This window comes from Platalea leucorodia (genome assembly GCF_965183815.1).
Source record: "Platalea leucorodia genome assembly, chromosome: 9".
Lineage (NCBI taxonomy): Eukaryota > Metazoa > Chordata > Aves > Pelecaniformes > Threskiornithidae > Platalea > Platalea leucorodia.
Genome location: NC_138831.1, coordinates 32,406,779 through 32,429,601, shown reverse-complemented (window position 1 = coordinate 32,429,601; position 22,823 = coordinate 32,406,779). Strand labels below are relative to the sequence as shown.

The following is a 22,823-nucleotide window of genomic DNA, read 5'->3' as shown; positions in this document are numbered from 1 at the left end:
TTTATCATGCCTTCATATCCTAAAAACAAAATGAAAACTAGTGTTCTTAATTTTTGAAATCCAAGGATTTCTTTCTGCTTTGAAGTTAAAATTATGCATAAGTGCATCTGTAGTATCTTTTTACAGGAGAGCCAGGTCATTTTAACAGTACAGGCATTAAGAAGACTCTATCCCACTAAAAAAATGAAGTATACGGAATGTAGCATTTTTAGTGGGGAAATGGAAAGAAATTTTCTGAACTTTTTCATTGCAGGAATTAACACGAGTGTGTTTTAATTTCACAGTTTCAGAGTTAACTAAATTATTTTTGTATGAGAAAAAAATGTTCTGGAATTCAGACCTGTTTTGAGTCATATTTTGGAGCAGTAATTTATAGGGCTATATTTACATCATGGACAAGGAAATATTGTGGTTGGAAATGGCATTTTCAAAAACGGAGTGGCAGTTGTCATTACTGTTAAGCACAATTAAGTACTTGAATTTAGTATTAACTCAAGTACTGTCTGTCCTCAGCAGTTTGCTCCTTGAGGTTGTCATCCTTATTGCAGATATTTATCACATGTTTAGTGGTGAACTCCAGATGATTTTGTACTAATAGTATATTCTCAGGAAATGAAGATAAGCACATTGCAATTTGGGACACAGATTTGTTCTTATGGACTCTGAGTCAATTCAAAATTTGACAGTGCATACTCGTTCAGTCCAGTAACTTGATAATGTAAATCGAGAAATGGTTGTACTGAGAACAGAAGACTGTCAAGTTTTCTGAGTAATAGCCGTGTTTGCTGCTTTACACGAAATGAAATGTTTAAGTTTCGGTACAGGAGAACTTCTTACCTTCAGGAGACTTGATCTTAATATAAACAAAGTATATACTTTTTTGTTCGTAAGACTGAGTTTTCCTTTTATTTTACCAGGATGTTTTGATGAGTCTGGCCAAAGCTGTTGCAAACGCTGCTGCCATGTTAGTGCTGAAGGCCAAGAATGTAGCACAGGTCGCTGAGGATACAGTCCTGCAGAACAGGGTCATTGCTGCTGCTACACAGTGTGCACTCTCTACTTCCCAGCTTGTGGCTTGTGCGAAGGTGAGGCTAGCAGTGTTGGTGAGGTGGCAAGGCATTGTTTTAAGTGTGTGCTTCTCTGTATTTCCAATGGTCTCAGGCAATATACTGTGTTGATATCATATTTCTAGATTTATGCAATATCAAAGTTGTTGATTAATAAATTGTCACCCATAACAGTGGCAATCAGGAGCCCAGAGGCTGTGAGGTGTTGCTGTAATCTCCAGACAAGGTTCCACAGATAACAGAGCCCATCTGATGAATCACTGATATCGATAAAATAAAAAAGCAAAAAATTTTAGTTCAAGAAGCACAGCTTGCCTGGGGGACTATGTAAGTTTTCTAATAAAGCCTAGAGTTAGGATGGGTTCACCTCATCTAAAGCTAAATAACTAGAAGTTGGTATTCTTGCTGAAAATAAAATCAAGTTGGTGATCATTGATTTTAAATATATTGCACTAATTTACAATAGCCCACTCATTTTAATAGATCCGTTGCTTTTAGCCAAGTACTGATATTCAGTCTAAACAAATTACAAAGAAGTTGAAATCAGACCTCAAATTCTGAAGTCTGCAACTGGAGCATTACATCTTCTGCAGCCTTTTTTGTCTTAAAATAAATAAATAAAACACTCATTTAATTTTAAAAATTAAACAGTTCGCATTTCCTACTTGGATGCTGCTTTTGAAGTCTGCAGTGTCATCTTTTGCAAGGAAATGGGTATTCAACTATTGTGAAACATCCAGAAGGCTTCTGTTAAAATTAATAGCCAATATTAGGTATTAAATTTTCAATATATTCTACTTTATTTCTCTGGCTGCAAGGGCTTTTTGTAATGCATGTATATGAATTTTCATTATTTAGACTTGATGTTCTTACTGCCTGTGAATTTCTTCAATATGGCATAAGACACCTAGTGGCATCCTGTTTTCCTCATAAGATATGCACAGTTTTCCCCATTGCTAAAAGCTGTCTGGATATGTCTGAACAAAATAGGGGGGGGTTGTTTCTAATCTCTAGATGACAGGGTTAATTACTCATCTTGTGGCTCCAGAAGTAGAACATTGTTTGGCTTGTGTCAAGCACTACTTTTATTTAAACAAACAAACAAAAGGCTGATATAAGAAGGCTTTACAAGACCAAGTCCAATTAAGATTTCATTTTATTTGGAATCCCAGGGTACAGAGGTCTGCCAGTGGACATAGTTACTCTGGAGGAGTTTGGCCCATGCTTGCCCTCCAGAGCCACTGTCCAGTGTTTTCTCAGTTCAGTAGCTGCTGAAGAAGCATGAAACAAGGTGGGGGCCTCCATTCTCAGAATCTAAGTTGAGATTGAATTAATGGTATGCAGAGCCCAGATTCCTAATCTAGATGTCTGAAGCTACTTATTTAAGTACCCGCTTTCAGGGTTTTCTGTCTAGGAAAACCAGGTAAGTTAAAGATTAAAAATGTAGTAGTGGTTTCACTTGTTAGTAGCTAGGAAATCAGCAAATAAGCCTTTTTCTGAGTGCTTTGTGTCCTTTCCCCATGCAGGTTGTGAGTCCCACCATCAGCTCTCCAGTGTGTCAGGAACAGCTGATTGAGGCAGGGAAACTGGTAGACCGTTCAGTGGAGAACTGTGTGAGGGCCTGCCAGGCTGCCACAGATGACGCTGAGTTACTGAAGCAGGTCAGTGCAGCTGCCAGCATTGTCAGCCAAGCCCTGAATGACCTCTTGCAGCATGTCCGCCAGTTTGCGAGCAGGGGAGAACCCATTGGACGCTATGACCAGGCTACGGATACCATCATGTGTGTCACAGAGAGTATTTTCAGTTCAATGGGAGATGCTGGTAAGTTTCTCTAATGGACAGTAGCTTTCCATGATTTAGAGACCTGCACATTTCAAATAATCCAAGTAAAAAGCTTTCTCTGAAGTGTGCTTCTAGGCTAGTGCTGTCGTGATGGGTCGTCATGCAACCTGTAATATTAAATCAGCAAAATGCACATAGCTGTGTGCTAGATAGAATGAATATTCTATGAAAACAATCAATATCATGCTAAAGGATCATTATAGTATTTTGTCTGTTTTCTACCACTGCTTCACTTCACAGAATTGTATAGCAATTTCTCATCTCCAAATACGAAGACAGGTACCTGAGTGAATAATTCCCAGTGATTGATTTTTATTATGCTTAGATTTTGTTACAGATTTTGAAACTTATTTGTGCTTTTTCCTAAGGCATTTCTAAAATGTGCAGCTTCTAGAACCAACCAAAACTTGAGATGCTTAACATTTAGCTAATCCAATATGAATTTTTAGTAAAGAACCAGTAAATTAGTTAGAATGGTGAAATTTCAATAGTTATAAACGTTATGAAGTAGAACACCATGAAGGGGCAGTATCAACTTGAAATCAAGACAAATCATAGAAAGTTTAAAATGGGATCAGTTTTTAAAAGCAGTTATGGTGAATAGTATGGTTTTGGTCTTTTCTTTCGTGTCATATAAACACAAGGCCAGGAAAGTAAACACAAGGCCAGGAAAGTAAATATTTCAGTCACAGCTGTATTCGCATTCCAGATGATATGAACAAACTGATCTTTCCTTGTAGAGTCATCTTAGTTGTTATGTTTAAGAGGTAAAACTTTCAGATGTTTCTCTTTTTAAGGAACTGTCATTTCAGCTGTTCAGCACTCTTCTAGAGGAACATGTGCAGGGAAGTAATTAGTGAAATTCTCAGTGTATTTGGACCCTAGAATCTTCTTTATGAGAAATCTGAGTGATGAAGTTTTTTAAAAGATGCACGGGAATATTTGCTAAACCACTCTTAGTCTTCCAATTGAAAGCTGAGGAAAAAGTTTTCTCATGCTCTGTAGCTATCCTAAGGAATTTAATGACTGTAGATGTGCACAAGAAAGCATGTCAAGTTTTATGTTTAGCTGCCACTTATCATTCGGCTTCTGTACAGAAGGATGCAGTAAAAGAGATGATCTTGGATAGCATTTATTTTCAGTTCACAGTCAAATATCTTGTTGTGCAATACTTAGTTTTCAGTAGAAGGCATTCAGATTCCATTCGGTGTTTCCGACTTATCATTGCACTCCTGCGGTCACAATTGTAATAGCAAAGAGGCTCTGGCTTGTGACTGCTGTATTATTGCCCAAGCGCGTTATTCTTTCTGTTTGATTTACTGGCTTAATACTGCAAGAAAGGGCGTTTAAAGGGATTTTTTCAGGTGGAATATTTGGACTGGGAGCTGAGTTAGCCATTACTGGTAAAAATTTTAGTTGCAGAATTGCATACTGGGAAATAGTTGATAACAACTAGAAAACTTAAATTTTTTTTTGCCTATGCCCGACCAAAGGAGCCTGGCAAGAAGGCAGTTAATTCTGAAGCCCACAAGTCACCTTTATCACATGAGAAAAATGCTGCTTTGGTTTTCTTCAGCATGGTTTTTTAAGAGCATTTGAAAAGAATTAGGCCTTAGACCTAAACACATCTTACTTGGTTTGATAACCTAAGGAAAGCCGAAGGCTTTATGGGTTCAAGTCTATTATGAAGGAGTTCACGTGTACGTTTCAGTGACCAAATGAATTTGCTCTGGAAAGGGTATGTATCCACTTCAGAAACATTGCTGTTTCATCTCTGTGCTTCACCATGACCAGAACATGACTCCAGTGTCTTAAATATACACCTTATTTTTGGCCAAAACCACCTAATTGGTGCTGAGTCTCTTTTGATAGAGTTCTCATCTCTGTCTAATATAAAGTAAATTAATTCCCGAAAGAACTTTCCCAAAAGAAGAATAGGTGAAGGATGGGTAATTTTTATTAAAGGGGAGAAATCTTGACTGTAATTTGAAAGCAAAATTACTAGCCTTCACTGAGCCAAGAGTTTCCCTGAACTGTATATTCAAAATTACCTTAAAGTATTAATTTTGGGGTGTTGTCTTGCTATCTAGAATGCAAATACTACCTTTTTTCTTAATCTCCGCTGTAGCAGTTTCCTTCATTTATGTTGCAATCCAAGATTTTGTTTATGAAGGTTCTAAGTTATGAACTACTTGTGTATCATTTTCAAGTCAAAAGAATAATTCAGCAAATGTAACTTTATTTTCATCTTGTTGAGATGACTTTTGAAACCGAAACTGAAATGCAGAGAGAAGGAAAGTAAAAATATAATTGTATACCACAGGTGAAATGGTACGGCAGGCCAGGGTGCTGGCTCAAGCCACTTCTGATCTTGTCAATGCCATGAGGTCAGATGCCGAAGCAGAAATCGACATGGACAACTCTAAGAAGCTTCTAGCTGCTGCAAAGCTCCTGGCAGATTCTACAGCCCGCATGGTTGAAGCTGCAAAGGTACCAGGAAAATGAGCTGTCAACTTAAAATTGTATGGCTATACACAAAGAAGAGATGGTATGTGGGCTATTATAGATGGGATCTGGCTGATAGTAGAGACGGTTTTTCTTACCCTGTAAATGTCCTGCATTTAATGACTAGGTACATTCAGAAAAACAATTTATTAGTTACCTGGGTTATTTTGTTTTAAAAACCCTTTGTGCACTGCTCTGCTCACCTGTGTGGAGGGTGGTCATGACTCAAGTCATCTAGGGTAGTTACCACCAGCCATAACCACTGTGATGAAAAGTCTCGTAACCAGTCTAGCAATACAAATGGGACAACAAACCCATAGCAATCTCTTATAAAAGCCGTTAACAAAGCAGCTCTGCCTCTGTTTGTCTTAGGAAGAGTTTCCTCCACCTGGGGAATCTTGCCTGTGTTGTTCCCCTTCAGCCCCTTCTTCTCACAAAAGAGGCAAATATCTAACCTTTTCTTTCCATTCTGTGCTAGAAACCTATTTAAATCCACTAGGGAGGAATATGTTCTTTGAATTGTTTCCCAGATCCTGCACTTGAATGATTTTTACAGATCAGGGCCAGCCGTTCTGCTAGGGCTCTAGAAGGTCCATACGCCTGGCCACAGAGCATATCCTTGACGTTCCAGTACTTTCTCAGACTTCAAATGGAGAAAACCTACTATGTTAAATCTCCAGGTCTGGACTGCAGTTACTGAAAGGCATATTGAATTGAGAATTTTAAAAACTGTTTTTTTCAAAACCTACATTCATATAATCAAACTACATTATTACAGATCATAGCAGAAGCAGTTTAAAAAAGCTTTATTCCCAAGCACCTAAAGTAGTATATGAAGCAAATGTTCAACTCCCTCCCTCAAAGTACCTAACATACACAGTAACAACCTTGCACTAGCAATAAATTTTCCACTTCAAAGTCTTGTAACATTTTAATGTTGTTCTAACTTTGGTTAAGATAATGTAAGGAAAATAAAGGCTGATGTAGCAGACACTGTCTGGAACTAAAGCCTTGATATTCATCTACATTTTCTCCAGGAACTTTTACTGAGGCCCATGTTTTCTGCTCTGAAATTTTGTGCAGGGAGCTGCAGCCAATCCTGAAAATGAGGATCAACAGCAGCGTCTGAGAGAAGCAGCAGAGGGTCTGCGGGTTGCTACAAATGCTGCTGCACAGAATGCCATCAAGAAGAAAATTGTCAACAGATTAGAGGTTGGAAACCAGATGTTGTTGAATTTTCAGTTTACTCTGTTTTCATAATTAGTATCTGTAGACAATTTCAAGCAAGTAGAAATGCTTATTTCAGGGAAAAGTGCTAAGCATAGGATGATAGCACTGTAAGCTTGGTTCCAGAGTACAAGGCTTGGAATTGGAGATACCAGCATATGATACTATAATGCTCAAAACTGAGCAACTTGTATCACTGATGTAGTAAGCTGGTGTAAGAATTTGACTCAGAAGGCATTTGATGGTGGCTTAGTCATAAAATTAAAACAGATGAGGTTTAAAACAGCTGAGCTGAAACTACTTCATTACTGTTTTAATTTATCTGTATGATCTGTCATTTACACACAATATCTTTTGGTGGTTTTGCTAGAGTATCTGCCAGAGTTTCATGTAAATTTCCGTACAAAGATATGTTGAATTGCACCAATCCAATTAAACTGTTAAATTATTCAGAGAATCAAAGAAGCAGAAACAAAAGTGAAAAGATACATCATAGCTGGTAGCACAGCCAAGGGGGAGAAAGGCAATTCACTGTGCACTAAGGATAAAATATCTCTTAAGTTTGTCTTGTAGACAAGGTTTGATCTTCCCATTCTCAGCTAAAATATAGAAAAGACAGATTAAAAAAAGAAGCCTTTCGTAGTTCCTAGTTTCCAACTGTGGTTTTACAGTAGTCTGATTTAAGTGCAATGAGATTAGACAAACAAGGAGATCTAAGCAGGTAATCATGTTCCAGAAGTGCATTTAAATTACTGTATCTGGGTAGAACAAAAAATCAGGAGTATTTCAGGAAATAAAAGCTGATGTCTCCATTTTCTAATTGCATGCAAGAAAGCTTTATAGAAAGGATATTTGTTGTTTTGTTGTTATAACAAATACTGCCTTACAAAGGAGTGAAATGTGTAACGATGAGAATGAACTTCATTCTTGGTTGTATTTAGTGGGCCGATTAAAGGAAAGTATTGTACAACATGTTGGAATACCTTGGATAAATTGTTGAATTTTTAATTTTGTAATCAGGAGACATTGATAATAAGACTCCTAGATATTTGAAGAAGGTCTTCTCTGAGTTTCCTTAAGGCAAATCAAATTAATAAAGGGATATAATGTATTAATCTGTCAAAGATGTTATTGTCAAAGTTACCTATAATATGAATTACTCAGACTTTTAGCACTGATTTAATTCTGTTTCTTTTTCTCTAAAGATTGCAGCTAAACAAGCTGCAGCTGCTGCTACTCAGACTATTGCAGCTTCTCAGAATGCAGCTGTTTCAAATAAGAACACAGCAGCCCACCAGCAACTTGTGCAGAGCTGTAAGGTAAACATATCACAACCCACTGAAAAATAACTCTGCTTTATGGGGAACTGAAGATCGCCTTCTATAATAATACTGTTGCAACATCAAAAGAAGATTTAAAAAAACAAAAAAAACCACAAACAAAACCAACACCACATACATTCATCTGTATGGATTCTGGAGAACCTTCATTTACTGTATTATCCATAGTTTGCAGGCATTACTGTATGGAGAGCTTTGAAAAGCTTAGCTACTGTAAGTGCGGTACTTGCCTGTTACAAATACCCCTGCAAACACCTTGCTAGAAAGGATGGACAGGCTTATTATATACCTCAGCATGTATCTGTTCAGCAACAACCAATTCACCTGAAGCAAGTGCTTTAAGTAAAAGTTTTGCTGCAAAACAGTCAGCACTACTGTATATGCAGAGCTATACTAGAAGCACTGTGTGGAGGGCTCCAGTTGCTCAGAAATTTGTACACTGCCAAGAAGTCTTGCCCATGCGTTCAGCACGCGAGTGTGCTCTTCAGCAGATGAGTAGCTGTATCATCATCAAAACAGGCCGTTGAATGATACATGCAGAGAAATGGGTCTGAGGTCTTCTGTGGAATAAAGGTAACTTGAATTTTCCACAATGAAGGATGGAGTAGCAATAGTGATTTATACTATGATGGAGTGAAATCCTTGTTTAATGTATGGGTTATATAATTGGTTATATAACTAACAACACTCATCCTGCTATTCCAATGTTCAGCCTACAAGCAGCTGGGGCCTTAAATGTCACTGTAAAAAATAAGTTATAGACCTTACTATGGGGTTAACATGATTCCTAGCTTGAAGTTAAAGCTGCCAAGACCACATATTTCAAGGTATGCCTGAAGTCAAGCACATTTTTATAGTTCCATGCTAGAATTCAGAGCCTGGTGAGAAGCTGTTCTCTTTTGTGTTTAAGCTACATTTGGCAGCTTAATTTCTAGCTCTGACTAATGTTGCTTCAGGGTTTTTAAAGAAACTGCATTTAAACAAAAAATTGAAAAAGACAATAGACTGCAAAAGGGTTTTCTTCTGGATGGAAGAACAGTTATGTGGGGACTGAGAACAAAACCATTAAAGAAGGCATCGTTAAATCATTAACATTCAGCAATTATTTGTTGTCATGGTGGTATTCTGAAGAAATGTTGGAATTAAATAAGGTAGCTCAAGTACATCTCAAGATTGTGTTGTAGGCACCTGCTATTTCAGTATGAATTAAAAAAAAAGCTGAATCACTGTATTGTTTGCAGTTCATTCTAATTTGATCTTGATGATGATTTATTAGATAACAGAGAAGATATGATACCTACTTTTTAACCTTTTAAAAAAAAAAATAGTATTGCATTGCTGAAGTAAGTGTTATTGTGAAATGGATGGACAAGGACCATGAATCTGGGCAGTCCAGGAATAAAGTTTTAGCAATACACACTTCAGAATGCTCCGGCTGTACTATAAAGTTTGTATTGTTAGAAGTCAGGGAAAAGTAGGCTGAGGTGCTTGTGTGTAAAAGACAATGTTATTCTGAAAGCAAGACATTCTGTTGAAAAATCTGTCATCTCCACTGCTGGCATTTGAACATGCAGAGGAAGTAATTCAAAATGCTTTGTGCACATAATTTTGCAGAGAAATCTTAGATTGTCTTGTAGGATCTTTAAACTAATGAGTAGCTTGAATAAAGATTTCTTAAGTAAAAGTAGAATGTCTCTGAAAAAGCCTATCGTGTATTAATTCAGTTCCCTGGAATCCTAAACAAATTCTGTGAAGGCACAAGAGTATTGTACCTGTGAATACTACAGGTTGTCTTTAAGGCAAGTGGGGAGAGGGCTTGCTTTAGTGTCAGAGGATTCAGAGTTTTGATTTATCTACTAAAAGCTTCTCCCTTTGTTTATTATAGAATGTTGCAGACCACATTCCTCAGTTGGTGCAGGGTGTAAGAGGAAGTCAAGCTCAGGCAGAAGACCTCAGTGCCCAGCTTGCTCTAATAAATTCCAGCCAGAACTTCCTTCAGGTGAAGTGAATCAATCACTGCAGTAGATTCCATCCGAGCAAAAAGCGTTTTTTAGTGCTGTATGTTTTTATTTGTGATAAATAAGCAGTAAACTGTTAAGAACCATGTAAAGAAGTTCATCACTGACTGTGCGAGCCATAGCTAAAGAGAATTTAGTTCCTCGGGTCAGATGGCTGAAGTATGTTGAATCTGTGGGGAGTGAAAACTGCCAAAATTGAGGATAAAATTAACAAGACAACTGAAGTGTATGGAGAAGAAACATTCATTGCTGTGGCACTTGCCTTCTGGGAAAGAGTTTAAATAACAAAATGGAGAGAACTCAGCATCTTTCTAAGCAGAGGTGTGAATGTGTGAGATGCTGTTGTCACCTTTGTTAGTGAAAGTAAAGTTAGCATTGCAGGAATAGGCTCCAAAGTTCTTCACAAATAAAAGGGAATATTACCATGGTTTTTTAGATACTAGCCTGCATATGTAATGGATCTTCATTGAAGTTTTGAACAAACCACAAGATTTGACTCTGTGCTTCTTCCAAAGCACCTTTAAAAAAAAAAAAAAACAAAACAAAAAAACTGAGCATTGATAACAAAACTACTGGGTTTATTGTTGATGTTACAAGAAACAAACAGAAGAAACCAATTCTCTGTGTAATGACGTGATCATTACTTGGCACCAGTTAGTCCTGCATTAAATATAGAATGGAAATTAATCCGTTCATTGGTTGCTGTTAGCAGTTTCTTTATGGTCCTATGTAGCAGAGGTATTGCAAACAATGCTCTTTCTCTGTTTGAGTATTTTGCTATATGATACCCTCTGGAGTCATTAAAATGATTCATCTCCCCTCTGGCTGTATGTGTGATGGTGAGAATCAGCAAAGTATTTTAATGGTATTAGCAGCAAACCCTGTGAAGAGTCATTGCTTGAATTACAGTTTTCAATTCATAGAATTTTGGCAGAGTTTACTATTTAGAAACATTGAGACAAATTTGCCATCTGTGCCACCCAGACTTGCTCATACCACATGGATGCTGAATGGCAGAACTGCACATTTAAATATTTTTTAAGTAGCCTACATGAGTACTCAAATGCCTCAGGCAGACATTGATACCAATGTCATTGTAGTAGTCCTTGTACTAGTAAAGCACAAATGAGTCCTGCTGCAGAGGACACTGAAATGTGGAATTATGACATGGTGCAGCATATGAATAAAAGGCTGGGATCTAGAAGGTGTATGGTTAAGGAGCAGGGAAGTGCACGAAATGGTCATTACAGAAGATCTAGAAACGTCATGAGTGTGTGAATGGAGGAAGCAGTTTATTTATTGAACCTTAAGCCTTCCTTAAAGAAAATGAGCTAGTAAAACCAATTGTGTTCACTGCTCTTTGAACAGCCTGGAAGTAAAATGGTGGCATCTGCCAAAGCTGCGGTCCCCACTGTGACTGATCAAGCAGCAGCAATGCAGCTAAGTCAGTGTGCGAAGAATCTTGCTACCAGCTTAGCAGAGCTACGAACCGCCTCCCAGAAGGTAGGCAAATACTAGTCTTGATCAGCTAAAGCAAGATGGCTTGGATGGTGGTCACAGGCTTGCTCCTGTTTGGCCCACTGTGTCTCCCCCAAGGGAATGGCTCATGCTCAGTGTTGCTTTTTGTGCGGTTTGCTCAGATTCCTAGGTGGCTTCTGTGTCATAATAGAAAGGGGAGGGAGAAGTGGCAAGAAAACTGAAAAATTTGTGCTACCCTTTCCATACCAGAAAGACAGGAGAAGGGTATACACAGAGCAGCATATCAAAGCTCTGAGCTGCTGTTATATTTGAAGGAGAGCAGGGAAAGGGGACCGTATCTCATGCACCTGCCAAGCTGGGGAGAACCCAGATATGGCACTGCTGTGGTCAATATTGTGATTGTGAACTGGAGCTATCATCACTAAAATTCGGGGATGCAGAGGCTATCTGTTTCACGCATGGATTTCTAAACTATGTATGGGTTTAAAAAACAAAAGTATCAGTGGAAAGTGTGCTCCTTTTTTGTGTGTACACTGAGGCCCAAAACCAGGATTGTAGCATATCGGTGGCTACACCTGAGCTAACATTAAAATTTCCAGCTTGGGTACTGATGTAGGGTTCCGTGTGACTTTAATCACAATGCAGTTAGGCTATTTGTCAAAGGTGAAGTCCAGACTGCAGCAGTTATTTCTCAGTACCTGGTCTGCCTAGTGTGAAGGTATGTGTACACAAGCTAAGTGCATCTCACTCCCCTGATGGCTCTTAACAGTCTGTTATTCTATTCACAAGCTAAGAATATTGTGCAGGAGTTTGGAATCCATGATGTGTAACACTTAAAGTGCCCACAATGGCCTCTAAAGTCATGAGAGCAATAATTTGGGAGGGGGAGATTATATATTTAAACATTTAGTATTTCTGATACTGGCTTACAGTGGCTAACAGTGATATTAATCTGATTTCTGAATAGGCTCATGAAGCGTGTGGCCCAATGGAAATCGATTCTGCTTTGAATACAGTCCAGACACTCAAAAATGAACTGCAAGATGCGAAGATGGCAGCTGTGGATGGACAGTTAAAACCTCTCCCAGGAGAAACTGTAATTGAGGAAGGATGTTCTTCATTTAAAAACAATCAAAGTTAGCTGTTAAAAATTTTAAGTATTGGAGGCAAAACAAGTCATGAGGCTTTGGATAATGATGACACTGATAGGATTTTGCACTAATTCTCTTAAAAACATTATATATTCCTGCTACACCAGAAGCATGTTCTGTAGCAGAGTTACTCTTAGGATTGTAGAGCCTCCTTCTCTATTGTACAATTTACAATTTAGTAGCAGTAATGTTTCGGTCTTTTTTTTGTCAAAAAGATTTTCTTTTCAATAGTGACAAAGACGAGAACTCAATAGTTCTAAGACTACCAGTGCTGGTAGGCTTAGAAAGTGAAATGTTTTATTTGGAAAAAAAAAAAAAAACCACACTTCTTCTCAGATGGAGGTATTGATTTACATTGCTAATTATAAAATAGTTTTGTTGTTCATATTATCTAATATGTTAATTTATTTCACCCTGGACAGGGAAAACATGCTAATCAGGTTTCAGAGAAACTGTGTGTGTGTTCGGTAGCTGAAGTAAAAGCCTGTTTTTTGTGGAATGAGGAATTTTTAAATACTGTTTAAAAAACAAGTGTGTTTTAGTTGAGCTTAAACAAAGAAATTTGTCCTTTTGCATTTTTTCACAGCTTGAGAAATGCGCTCAGGACCTGGGAAGTACATCCAAAGCAGTTGGTTCATCAATGGCCCAGTTGTTAACTTGTGCTGCTCAAGGCAACGAGCATTACACAGGTAGCGTTTTATTCATAATGTCTCTGCGAAACCTCTGCTTTCCACAGAATACTTGATAGAAGGTTTTCTTATCACAGACTGCTTAAATCAAGGAATGGCTCACTTCTCTTTTTGTTTTTGTTTTTGTTTTTTTTTTTTTTTAATGCTGATACTGAATTTTGTGGCAAGTTACTAGGAATTGCTAGAGTAAATAATGTGCTTCATAAAAGAATAGTGTTGCAATCTGTTGCGTGTCTTTATATAATCAGAATAGATTGAGACATCGGTTGTTTTTGTAAATACATGCCACAACCTCCGTGAAGGACAGAGCTAAGATGTAATGCAATTTAAAGGTCAGTGCCACTGGAAATGTTGCTGTGTCCTTTCAGAAGGCTAAAAGGGTCTTTGGATATTTTTTGAAGCACAGGATGCAAACATACTTGGGATAGCTTGGTGATGTTTAAAACTGCATCTCTTACTAGATGTTACCAGTTTACACGTATAATGCAGCTAGTCTCTCTAACTCATTGATCACCTTTTCATAGTTTGAGTTAAAGCCAACAGGGAGTGTGGGCACACAGATTCTGCAATTTGTTTTTCTACCTGTACTTTTAGGAACCAAAACCACATTAAGGAAAATGCTCCTTGCAGGGGCGGGAAAAAGGTTTACTCTTAGATGGTAAAATATTCTGTCTGCTTATTTCTGTAAGAAATGAAAGCTGTTGATGCAAATGCTACTGTAGGATTTTTTTTAAATATTACTGATAAAATGCATTATGGCAAATACCACTTCATTGGATATAATTGCATCAGGGCTACATAACTTAGTTGCTTTCATTTGAAGCAGATATAATTGCATTAAGATGGCTCGTGTTTCTATCACAATTATGCAGAAGTTAGCACTGGGTATCTGGCGAAGGAATACAGATACTTGCAGCTGATATCGAATAATCGAATAATTGAATCTAGTATATCACTTAACATCAAGCTATAAGAGCTATTTGGTTGGGAAATCCTACAAAGCAATGAGTTCCTTTCTATCTCACACTGCCTTGTTATGGAAAAACTGTTGTGTGCTCAAGCAAGCCCTGAGTGTGTGCAGGTATTATGACATTCTACAGCTTCTCTATAATAAAAATTCTTTACAGCTTATATTCACTATTTAATAATTCCCTCTTGTCTGCAACTGTCACAGTAAGTTTCTTTTCACTTTGTACTGAAAGTCATTGTAGAGGATGAAAGCAGCATCAAATTGAAAGCGAAACAATCAGACCTTTTTATTTTGTGGTGCTCTGATAAATTAAGTCAAGCTTAAAAAGATGGTTACTGGTACTTTAAATAAAGGAAGTAAAACCTGTGTGTATTTTTCCTGAAATTTTCTTTAAATTAATAATGTAGAAAGCTCTCTGTGGTTTGTCAAATAGAAAGGTTGGAACTGCAATGTAGGCAGTACTGTTTCTCTGCCTAGCTTGGCTTTATTTTGAGATATAATATCACTTGCTTTTCATTATCTTCTAAATTTTCTGTGTTTAGAAATGTTCAGTTTATCAGAAGAGAAAATGTTAAAAGGCACTGGTGTTAAAATGCTAACATGGCCACTTCGTGGGTTGTATTTGGTTGTGATGTCCCAGCTTTCTAAATATTTCCAGTAGGGGTATTAGAACATTCTAGTTATTTTTAATGCCTAAATATGAATAACCAAGAGGTCTTATAGTACAAATATGAACCTTTCCTACAGCTTTCTTTTGGTAGGAATAGCATGATTTTAAGGTTATCACTCAAAATATACTACCTATATTAATTGCATGTGTTGTTGACTAGACTATATGCTAATTAAGGTCTTTTAAGAGACTATTTTATATTGGTTTTCATTAAGGGCTGAATTAAATTTCAAAAATAGAAGAATGGGACCATTATTCATACAGTTGTACACCTTAGTGCTAGAGATGATGAATGTCCTATATGTTGACCAGACAGATCACAGAAATTAATTTCATTACATCCTCTCTGTGACTTGATTCAGTTATTTTTTATGTGCTTGTACTCACAGTGATGTTAGGTTATAGCAAGTTCTGTCATCCCTAATGATCCCTTATAATTTTTTTAATTGCTTGAACTTTAAACTATTGCTGGTTTTATTCTCAAAAAAATCCAAAGTTGCATTTTCAGTAAGCAGCAGAGACACTGTGGCTCTGAAATCATGTACACCATTCTTGCAGACAATCACTTTCCCCTATAGCTTAGAGTACGAGTTTTTCCTCATTTCTAGGTTTTAGATTTTCTTCTTTTTCAGTGCTTTACTAAGATTTAGTAAACTGATGTAGAGCTGTGCCTGGAACGTGGTCTTTGGGGTATAATATTTACTTTATGGCTTCACTACAGGCATTTCTCTAGGCAAATGATGCTGTGTATTTTAAATGTGCTCATGTTTGAAGATTTTCTTTTAAACTGCATTTGCAATGGGATCATTACCTGCAAATTCATCTGTCATAAAATGCAAAGATTGTCTTCAAGGACGCTAATAGAATCCTTGATGAAATCTGAACATAGGAGTTGCTGCCAGAGAAACTGCTCAGGCTTTGAAGACTTTGGCTCAGGCAGCGCGAGGGGTTGCAGCATCTACTACAGACCCTGTGGCAGCACATGCAATGTTGGATTCAGCAAGGGATGTCATGGAAGGCTCTGCTATGCTTATTCAGGAGGCGAAGCAGGCCCTGGCTGCACCAGGGGATGCAGAGAGTCAGCAGAGGTTAGCCCAGGTAAGTTGCGACTAGAGCAGCTACATAAATTATCAAACACCCAGTGAAACACAGCATTAAATAATGAGAGAGAACAATAGAAAATAAGGCTGCAAGGAATGTCAGCTTTCTAGTCCTTCCAGCAACTCTCAGATAGTAACATCGTGCTTATGTTAAACAGTGCAGATGGTGCGAAGTATGGCGTTTTAGTCATCTTTTAGAAAAATAAACTTATACAAAGATGGAGTTAAGTGCTTTTACGCACAACATATTTGAGCAGGCTGCTTGACTGCGAAAATGAAACAACTGTTAAACTGATCACTGTCAAATGAAGGATCTGTATTTGCGTTATATTCAAAAAGTGAATGCACGTTTTCTACATATGTGGCACCACTGCCTTTGAAGACTTTAAGGAGTAACGAGTTCTTTTTTTACTGGTTTGAAAAGTTCTATAATTGGTCTGTATTTTAAATAATATCTTATGGGGAGACATTTGTTTTAATCAGGACTTTGTCTCAAAAAAGTAGCATGCAAAGGATTTCTGTGATTAGTATAAGGTTAACTTCAGGGGCATTCCCTTATCTGTAGCGCTGCAGCCTTTATCCCAGGTGCCAGGAGCAGTTGTAGAGCTGCCCTGCCAACACTGTCCTGTCAAATGGGTGAGCATAAATAATGCCTACTGCTAGACTACAGGTGAGCAAATCAAGAAAGTCACAAGCCTCAAAAAATGGTCTTGGAGTCGGAATGTAGGAATTGTTGGCTATAGAATGTGCCTCCTATTAGATAAATGATCACTTAAGCTTTTCTCGGTGTGGATGTGTTTACTTATGTGTTGTAGGTGGCAAAAGCAGTGTCTCACTCCTTGAATAACTGCGTGAATTGTCTGCCTGGACAAAAGGATGTGGATGTGGCCTTGAAGAGTATCGGGGAATCTAGCAAGAAGCTCCTTGTTGATTCGGTGAGATGTCTTTTAACACAGAAATAAGTTTCAGAGAACTGAAAAGCAGATCTGGGTTCCCCATTGTCAAATTATTATGTAGTAAATGTGCCCTAAGTGTACTCCAAATAAGTTTTGTTTAAGATTGTGCAACTTTACGTGCTGCTACTTTGGCTGAAGTGCTGTTGTTCTAGTTTATGGGAAAGGTAAAATGTATCTGTGGCTTATGAAGGCAGTATTAAAGTTGTTCTCGTAGATCACCATTAGTGTGGTTTTTTTGAAAATGCCAACTGTGACAACATTTTGAAGAATATGAAAATTTGAAAATTATAATCCATCTCCTAGCTAGAAGTCATCCGTTCAGTTTAAGGAGCATTGTGGTCAGTCAAAAAATGTTTGGTGCATATATGGTCATTTTGTGCAAGGAGAAGAATTGTTATATTTCTGTTTAACTGCATCCATGTCAAAAAAACCCCTTTGTGCACTGGTAATTTGCCAGAAGGTTATATGATTTGAACAACTTTTTTTTATACCTATCAGTGATCCTGCTACCCTGTGAATGAAGGAGGAATTGTATTTTGATATGTTTGTGCAATGCCTTTTGGTGAAACCAGGTTGGGAGTTTACAGTCATTGTGAAGAGCTGCCAATACTGGTGTGGTTTTCTGGAAAGCTTGTTTGTGGAAGTGAATGGTGACTTGGAGACTAAAATTCTCCAATTTTTGCCACTGAGTTCATCACTTTGAATTTTGTAGTTGAACCATAAAATAGCTATCGTCATCTCTGTCCCTTGAAAGGCTTACGTACTTGTCTGTCCCCTGAAAGAAACAGTGAGACTAAGGTCCTTGTATAGATTTCTGGTTGATAGCTATCCCATAGTTGGACTATTCTGCATCCAGAACTAAATCACTAGCAGTCCAGTTGCAGTACTCCATTCTAGCTTGTATGTGAAGCTCACAACTGTATTGCATATAGTGTTCTTGAATTGTGTTGAACTTTCCAGTTGTGAAGGGCTGGTGTGACGTGATAGACAATAAAATATGGCACTTGGTCTCTTACAGCTACCTCCAAGTTCTAAGTCATTTCAAGAAGCTCAGAGTGAACTGAACCAGGCAGCAGCAGACCTGAATCAGTCAGCAGGAGAAGTCGTCCATGCTACACGGGGCCAAAGTGGGGAACTGGCTGCAGCCTCTGGAAAATTCAGCGATGATTTTGATGAATTTCTTGATGCTGGTATTGAAATGGCTGGCCAAGCACAAGTAAGTTTTTTATCTTGCTAATTGGGACCAAGGGTTATCTTGGGCATAGTATCTTGCAGTGCAGTATCTTGGTTATCCTGTAGCACAGTACAATATGCTAGTGTGAGCCTATCCAAATATGACAGCTGATGTTTGTTATGAAGCAGTCATCCATAACTGGTTATCCAGAGTGAATTCAACTCAGCATTTGCATTTTATGCAGGATACTGGTAATTGTTCCTGTGCCCAGTCAGAAATATGACTTCATACTGTCTAGTTTGGGCTGCTAACTTATTTGAGCTGTGTATCTGAAGGTACAAAGGTGTTCTGAACCTCTCAGAGCTTATGGAAAGGGTTGCTTCTATTTTGACAGAACTACCATGGAGCATGATTTATGTGAACACTTTTCAAAATTTAGCACCTTTCTTTGCTAATTTTCAAGTGCTTTAAGTAGAGGGAGAAAAAGACGCATTTCAAATCCAGACTTCATATTGCTCTATGGTGAGTGCTGGTGTTGACCTGCTATAGAGTGGAGCAAGCATTTGAAGAGGGCTGGCTAAAATGCCATCGATCTGACAGCAAGCACTTGGACTTCTGTTTAGTGATTTAAAATCTGGCAGAGTTCTATACTGATGAACTTCGTAACAATCAGGAATGTTGTCACGCATTACCTAGCTTATTCCTGGTAGTCTAGGTACTCATTTGAAGTTGAAGAGATCTCCTTCATTTTATCTTACTGGGTTTAGGTGTACTGAATTACACTGATTGGTCATTTGGAGATGATTTAACTTAACAAATGTCAGCATATAAAAAAGGATCATGTGCCAGGAGAGCTAGGAGGACTTGCAGAAAAAAGAATCTGCAGGCTGTTTTGCCCTAGTTAGTAGGAGGAACTTGCAAACCTAAGAAATGATTGCTGAAAGAAAACTAGCAGAAAGTCTTCAGTGTGCCAGTCCTTTGAAGTCATTTATGAAGTGTCTCTATAGAGCAGATGGTTTGTAGATAGACCTGAGTAGAGAGATCGGACAATGACTGCTGATTATTCTCCATCAAAACTTAATCATTCAGGTTCCAGATCCATGAAGTGAGTTAGGCACCAAATATCAGCTGATTCTTTGAAACTGAGTAGAAGTTAGGTACCTGACTGTCATTTTAGCCATAGGCCTCATTGGCTTTTAGAATGTTTTGTTTGGGGCAATTCAATGAAGGCAAAGGTAGAAATGATACTGCAAACAGCTACTTGAAAAGAGAATTCCAGCCCTTGTGGCCCTTGCCAATTTGCTTATCCTGCTGACATAGGGGATGATAACCATCTTAGTTATTAATGAATGATCTTTCAAAAGAGAATGCTTTCTGTCTGTTCTGGTTAGTTGGCCTGAACAGAAGCAACACCAGGTATTTTGGATGGGCAGAAAAATGGGGGGGTAGGGAGGAAGCAGAATGTAAATATAGAGTACAAGCTATTCACATCAGCTGAGTACTATGCAACCTCTTTACATAAAACCCTGAACAGACTGTTAGAAGGAACAGATTCACTTCTGTTAATCATTGACAGAAGAATTTAGTCACAGCTATTTGCTGTGATAATGCAGTACTTTCCTGTAGTTGTATGTATATGCAGGTTTTCCTTTTCAAGCAATGGCTTAAAATAAGTAATAAAACATCCAATTCAGAATGTTTACCAAAGTAGGCTTATAGAAACTTATTTTCTTGGGATAGAGGACTTTCTGGAGGGATCTTTCTGTGTGAGTAATCCCAGTTAGATGCTAGAGAGCCTGTGGGTTACACAGAGGATGCTAGAATACTGACAGTGTACACTGAATAATGTGGATCAGTTGTGCCAGGCAGAGACGCATGAGAGTCTTGACAACAAAAGCATTGTTCAACAAGTAGTAAAGTTTCTCCCTTGCTCATTTGTGAATACTGCCATTGTTAGAAACCAAGCTATTTGTTACATGGGTTTCTTTTTCTGTTACGTAAGTGAAGCTAGAGGCACCTGTCCCGGTGAACAGAGGCTTTGGTCCATGTGCTTCTCCGGACTATGGTCCCCTGCATATCGCTGGTTTCAGGTGGATAAACAAACTGGGTTTCCAAATGTGGTTTTAGCACACTCTTTATTGCAAACTCTGCACTTAATGTTATGCTGCTGTGGCTTTTCAGACTAAAGAGGACCAGATTCAAGTAATAGGTAACCTCAAGAGCATCTCTATGGCTTCCAGCAAGCTGTTACTAGCTGCCAAGTCTCTGTCTGTTGATCCTGGAGCTCCTAATGCCAAGAACCTCTTAGCAGCAGCAGCAAGGTAAGGATGTGTTGAATGCTTTAGGTTTTCCTAAGATATTTGCTTTTCTCTGTGATATTTACAATGTGTTTATATATTATTCTGCTATTGACAGTTAACTGAGTGGTTGGAACCTGCAGTTCTATTTAAATGAAAGCAGGCCGGAGGAAAACTCCTTATTTTGTAGTAGTTCCTTAACTGGCATAACTTGTTACCTTTGGTGGAAATAAGAACCAACAATTGCAGAGTTGGCCTGGTTTTTGAAAGGGACTAGTGTGTGTTACCTACTTTTTTTTACCATCTGTGTTCTGACAAGGCAGTAGCTAACAGTAAGCCTCTCGATCCCTAACAAAGAAAAGAAACTGAATAATGCTCTTCTATAGAATGTGCTTAAAAGTCATGTTGTGGCTACCTATCACTAACAGTGTGTATGTGTGTATGATCAAAAACACTTGAAGGGGTTAGATGCTATGTTTATTTGGTGGAAGATACCCTTACTTTAAGGATTCTGTCAGCCATGCCCTGAATTTCATCTTGTGGACCCTATTTCTCAGTCAAGGTGTTCAGCGTTTATGTGAAAAATAACACCACATTTCAGTGTTTGACTGGATAATTGCCTCTCCTGCACTTTGTCAAATCCTTTTCACAATTTTTTTTTTCCGAATTAACTTTTTATTCAATTCTCTAAGTTTGTAAACGGAATGTTCAAATATCAAACTGGAAGGGAACTGCTGAAGGACAGATAGACATCACACCTAGAAATGTCAACATTAAATCAGGTGAATGTCTGACATTGTGTGGATGTGACTTACTGTCTTCCAAAACGTTTACACCCACAAAGTTTAGCCTAGAGAGGAACTAAGTTAAGACTGTTACTTCTTTGGGGATAATGTAGTTTATGTTTGTCCTGGACCTTTGAATCATCCCTTTCTAATAGCAATAACTTTTTTTTTTTTTTAAATAAATCCACTCCTTTAATAAAGGACTTCTTAAAGAAGTTATGCTACTTTACTTTGTCATATTTGTTTAAAAAAAAAAAATCTGACATCCATCTTGTCTCCCCAGAAATAAACAGCTTCTAGGAAAATTGTAGGTAAGGAAAGGCACACTGCTTAAAAGTGAAGGAGTTACATGAGCTTTTGTTGTTGCCGCAGCATGAGACTGCTACAGATTTCTGCTTTAGGCTTGGAGCATTCCTGTTTGGAGCATAGAGGAAGGTAGTGTCCCCAGTGAAGCCCAGTTAGTTTTTAGTTTCTGCCAGGCTGGTATTTCCTCTGTAGTGGCATGTAATAAAAAAAGGGAGGCAAGCCATGCAGAGCCTTTAGATGTTCTATTTTGCCATGCTGTTAGCGTGTGCATGTGTGTCTGCATGCATAAGACTTTACATAGACATCAGATAACCATGAAAAGTAAATACTGTATCAATTCTCAATTTGTGTTTAAGACGCTAGGGAGATCCTTCTCAAATCCTCTGTGGCTGCTTGTGACAAGCTTGCCAGAGCTCTGTTCTTTCCCTGCTATGATATGGTCAGGGTCAAGTATTTTTACTTTCTCTTTTCTCATGAAAATGAAAAAAGAGGCACAGCTTCCTTTGCTTCCTGTTTATAAGATGGCTTATCTTCTCATTTTTCTCTCATCTTCTGCGGTACTGTGATTAATCTTCTTGTATTTTCTTTCCTTTCTTTCCCTTTTGTTCCAGCTATAATAGACGCTCCAACTTTTTCAGTAGCTTTGGCCTCCTTGTGGAGGCATTTTTCTTGACTTCCTCCAACAGTCTCATAGGACTGCAACAGTGGCTGAGTTCCCTGAAGGATCCAAGTATTTATATGCTGTATTTGATGAAAACAAATGTGGCTTTTAGAGTCTTAGCAGTCCTCTTCCACTTTGTGGTTCATGTTTGAGGGGCCACCTTCCTGGTTCTACTGCTTCTAAATAGTTTTAAAAGTAATGCTTGTACATTGGGTGTGTTCCTGGATACAGGTACCTGGTGTGTAGTAATGATATTCATGAGACTGCATTGCATCCTCTACAAAGCTGACAGTTCTAGTCTACTATCAGGTTTGGTGTTTTTTCTTTCATTACGGATATTCTCTGAGTCAACATGCATTGTCTCTCTAGATTAAAAACAACAGTGGGCAAGATATTTTTGCATGAAGCTTCTCTGGGAGTGAACAGAACCTTCCATTTTTGCCATCTATTCATATGTCTGTGCGCAATGACATTTTTTGGATGTATAGAAGTCACTGATGTTCAGGCAGTTGAGAATCCATCATTTGTATTGATGTTATGTTGGTGAAGCCATGCATGTTATTTTTCAGAGACAGATAATAATTGT

The 22,823-nt window shown here is 38.1% G+C and overlaps 1 protein-coding gene across 1 annotated transcript in view; it reads left to right on the top strand.

Annotated features, from left to right (window-relative positions):
* TLN2 (talin 2) overlaps positions 1-22,823 on the top strand; it is a gene marked incomplete at its 5' end in the record, with an annotated part of 116,469 nt that overhangs the window by 27,889 nt on the left and 65,757 nt on the right. The window contains 13 exons of the mRNA XM_082321027.1: positions 918-1,085; positions 2,594-2,888; positions 5,233-5,399; positions 6,498-6,626; positions 7,847-7,960; positions 9,867-9,980; positions 11,368-11,502; positions 12,446-12,574; positions 13,216-13,318; positions 15,848-16,056; positions 16,874-16,993; positions 18,033-18,230; positions 20,370-20,509. Of these exons, the coding sequence (XP_082177153.1) occupies positions 918-1,085; positions 2,594-2,888; positions 5,233-5,399; positions 6,498-6,626; positions 7,847-7,960; positions 9,867-9,980; positions 11,368-11,502; positions 12,446-12,574; positions 13,216-13,318; positions 15,848-16,056; positions 16,874-16,993; positions 18,033-18,230; positions 20,370-20,509 (2,021 nt within the window). The remainder of the gene's footprint in view (positions 1-917; positions 1,086-2,593; positions 2,889-5,232; positions 5,400-6,497; positions 6,627-7,846; positions 7,961-9,866; positions 9,981-11,367; positions 11,503-12,445; positions 12,575-13,215; positions 13,319-15,847; positions 16,057-16,873; positions 16,994-18,032; positions 18,231-20,369; positions 20,510-22,823) is intronic.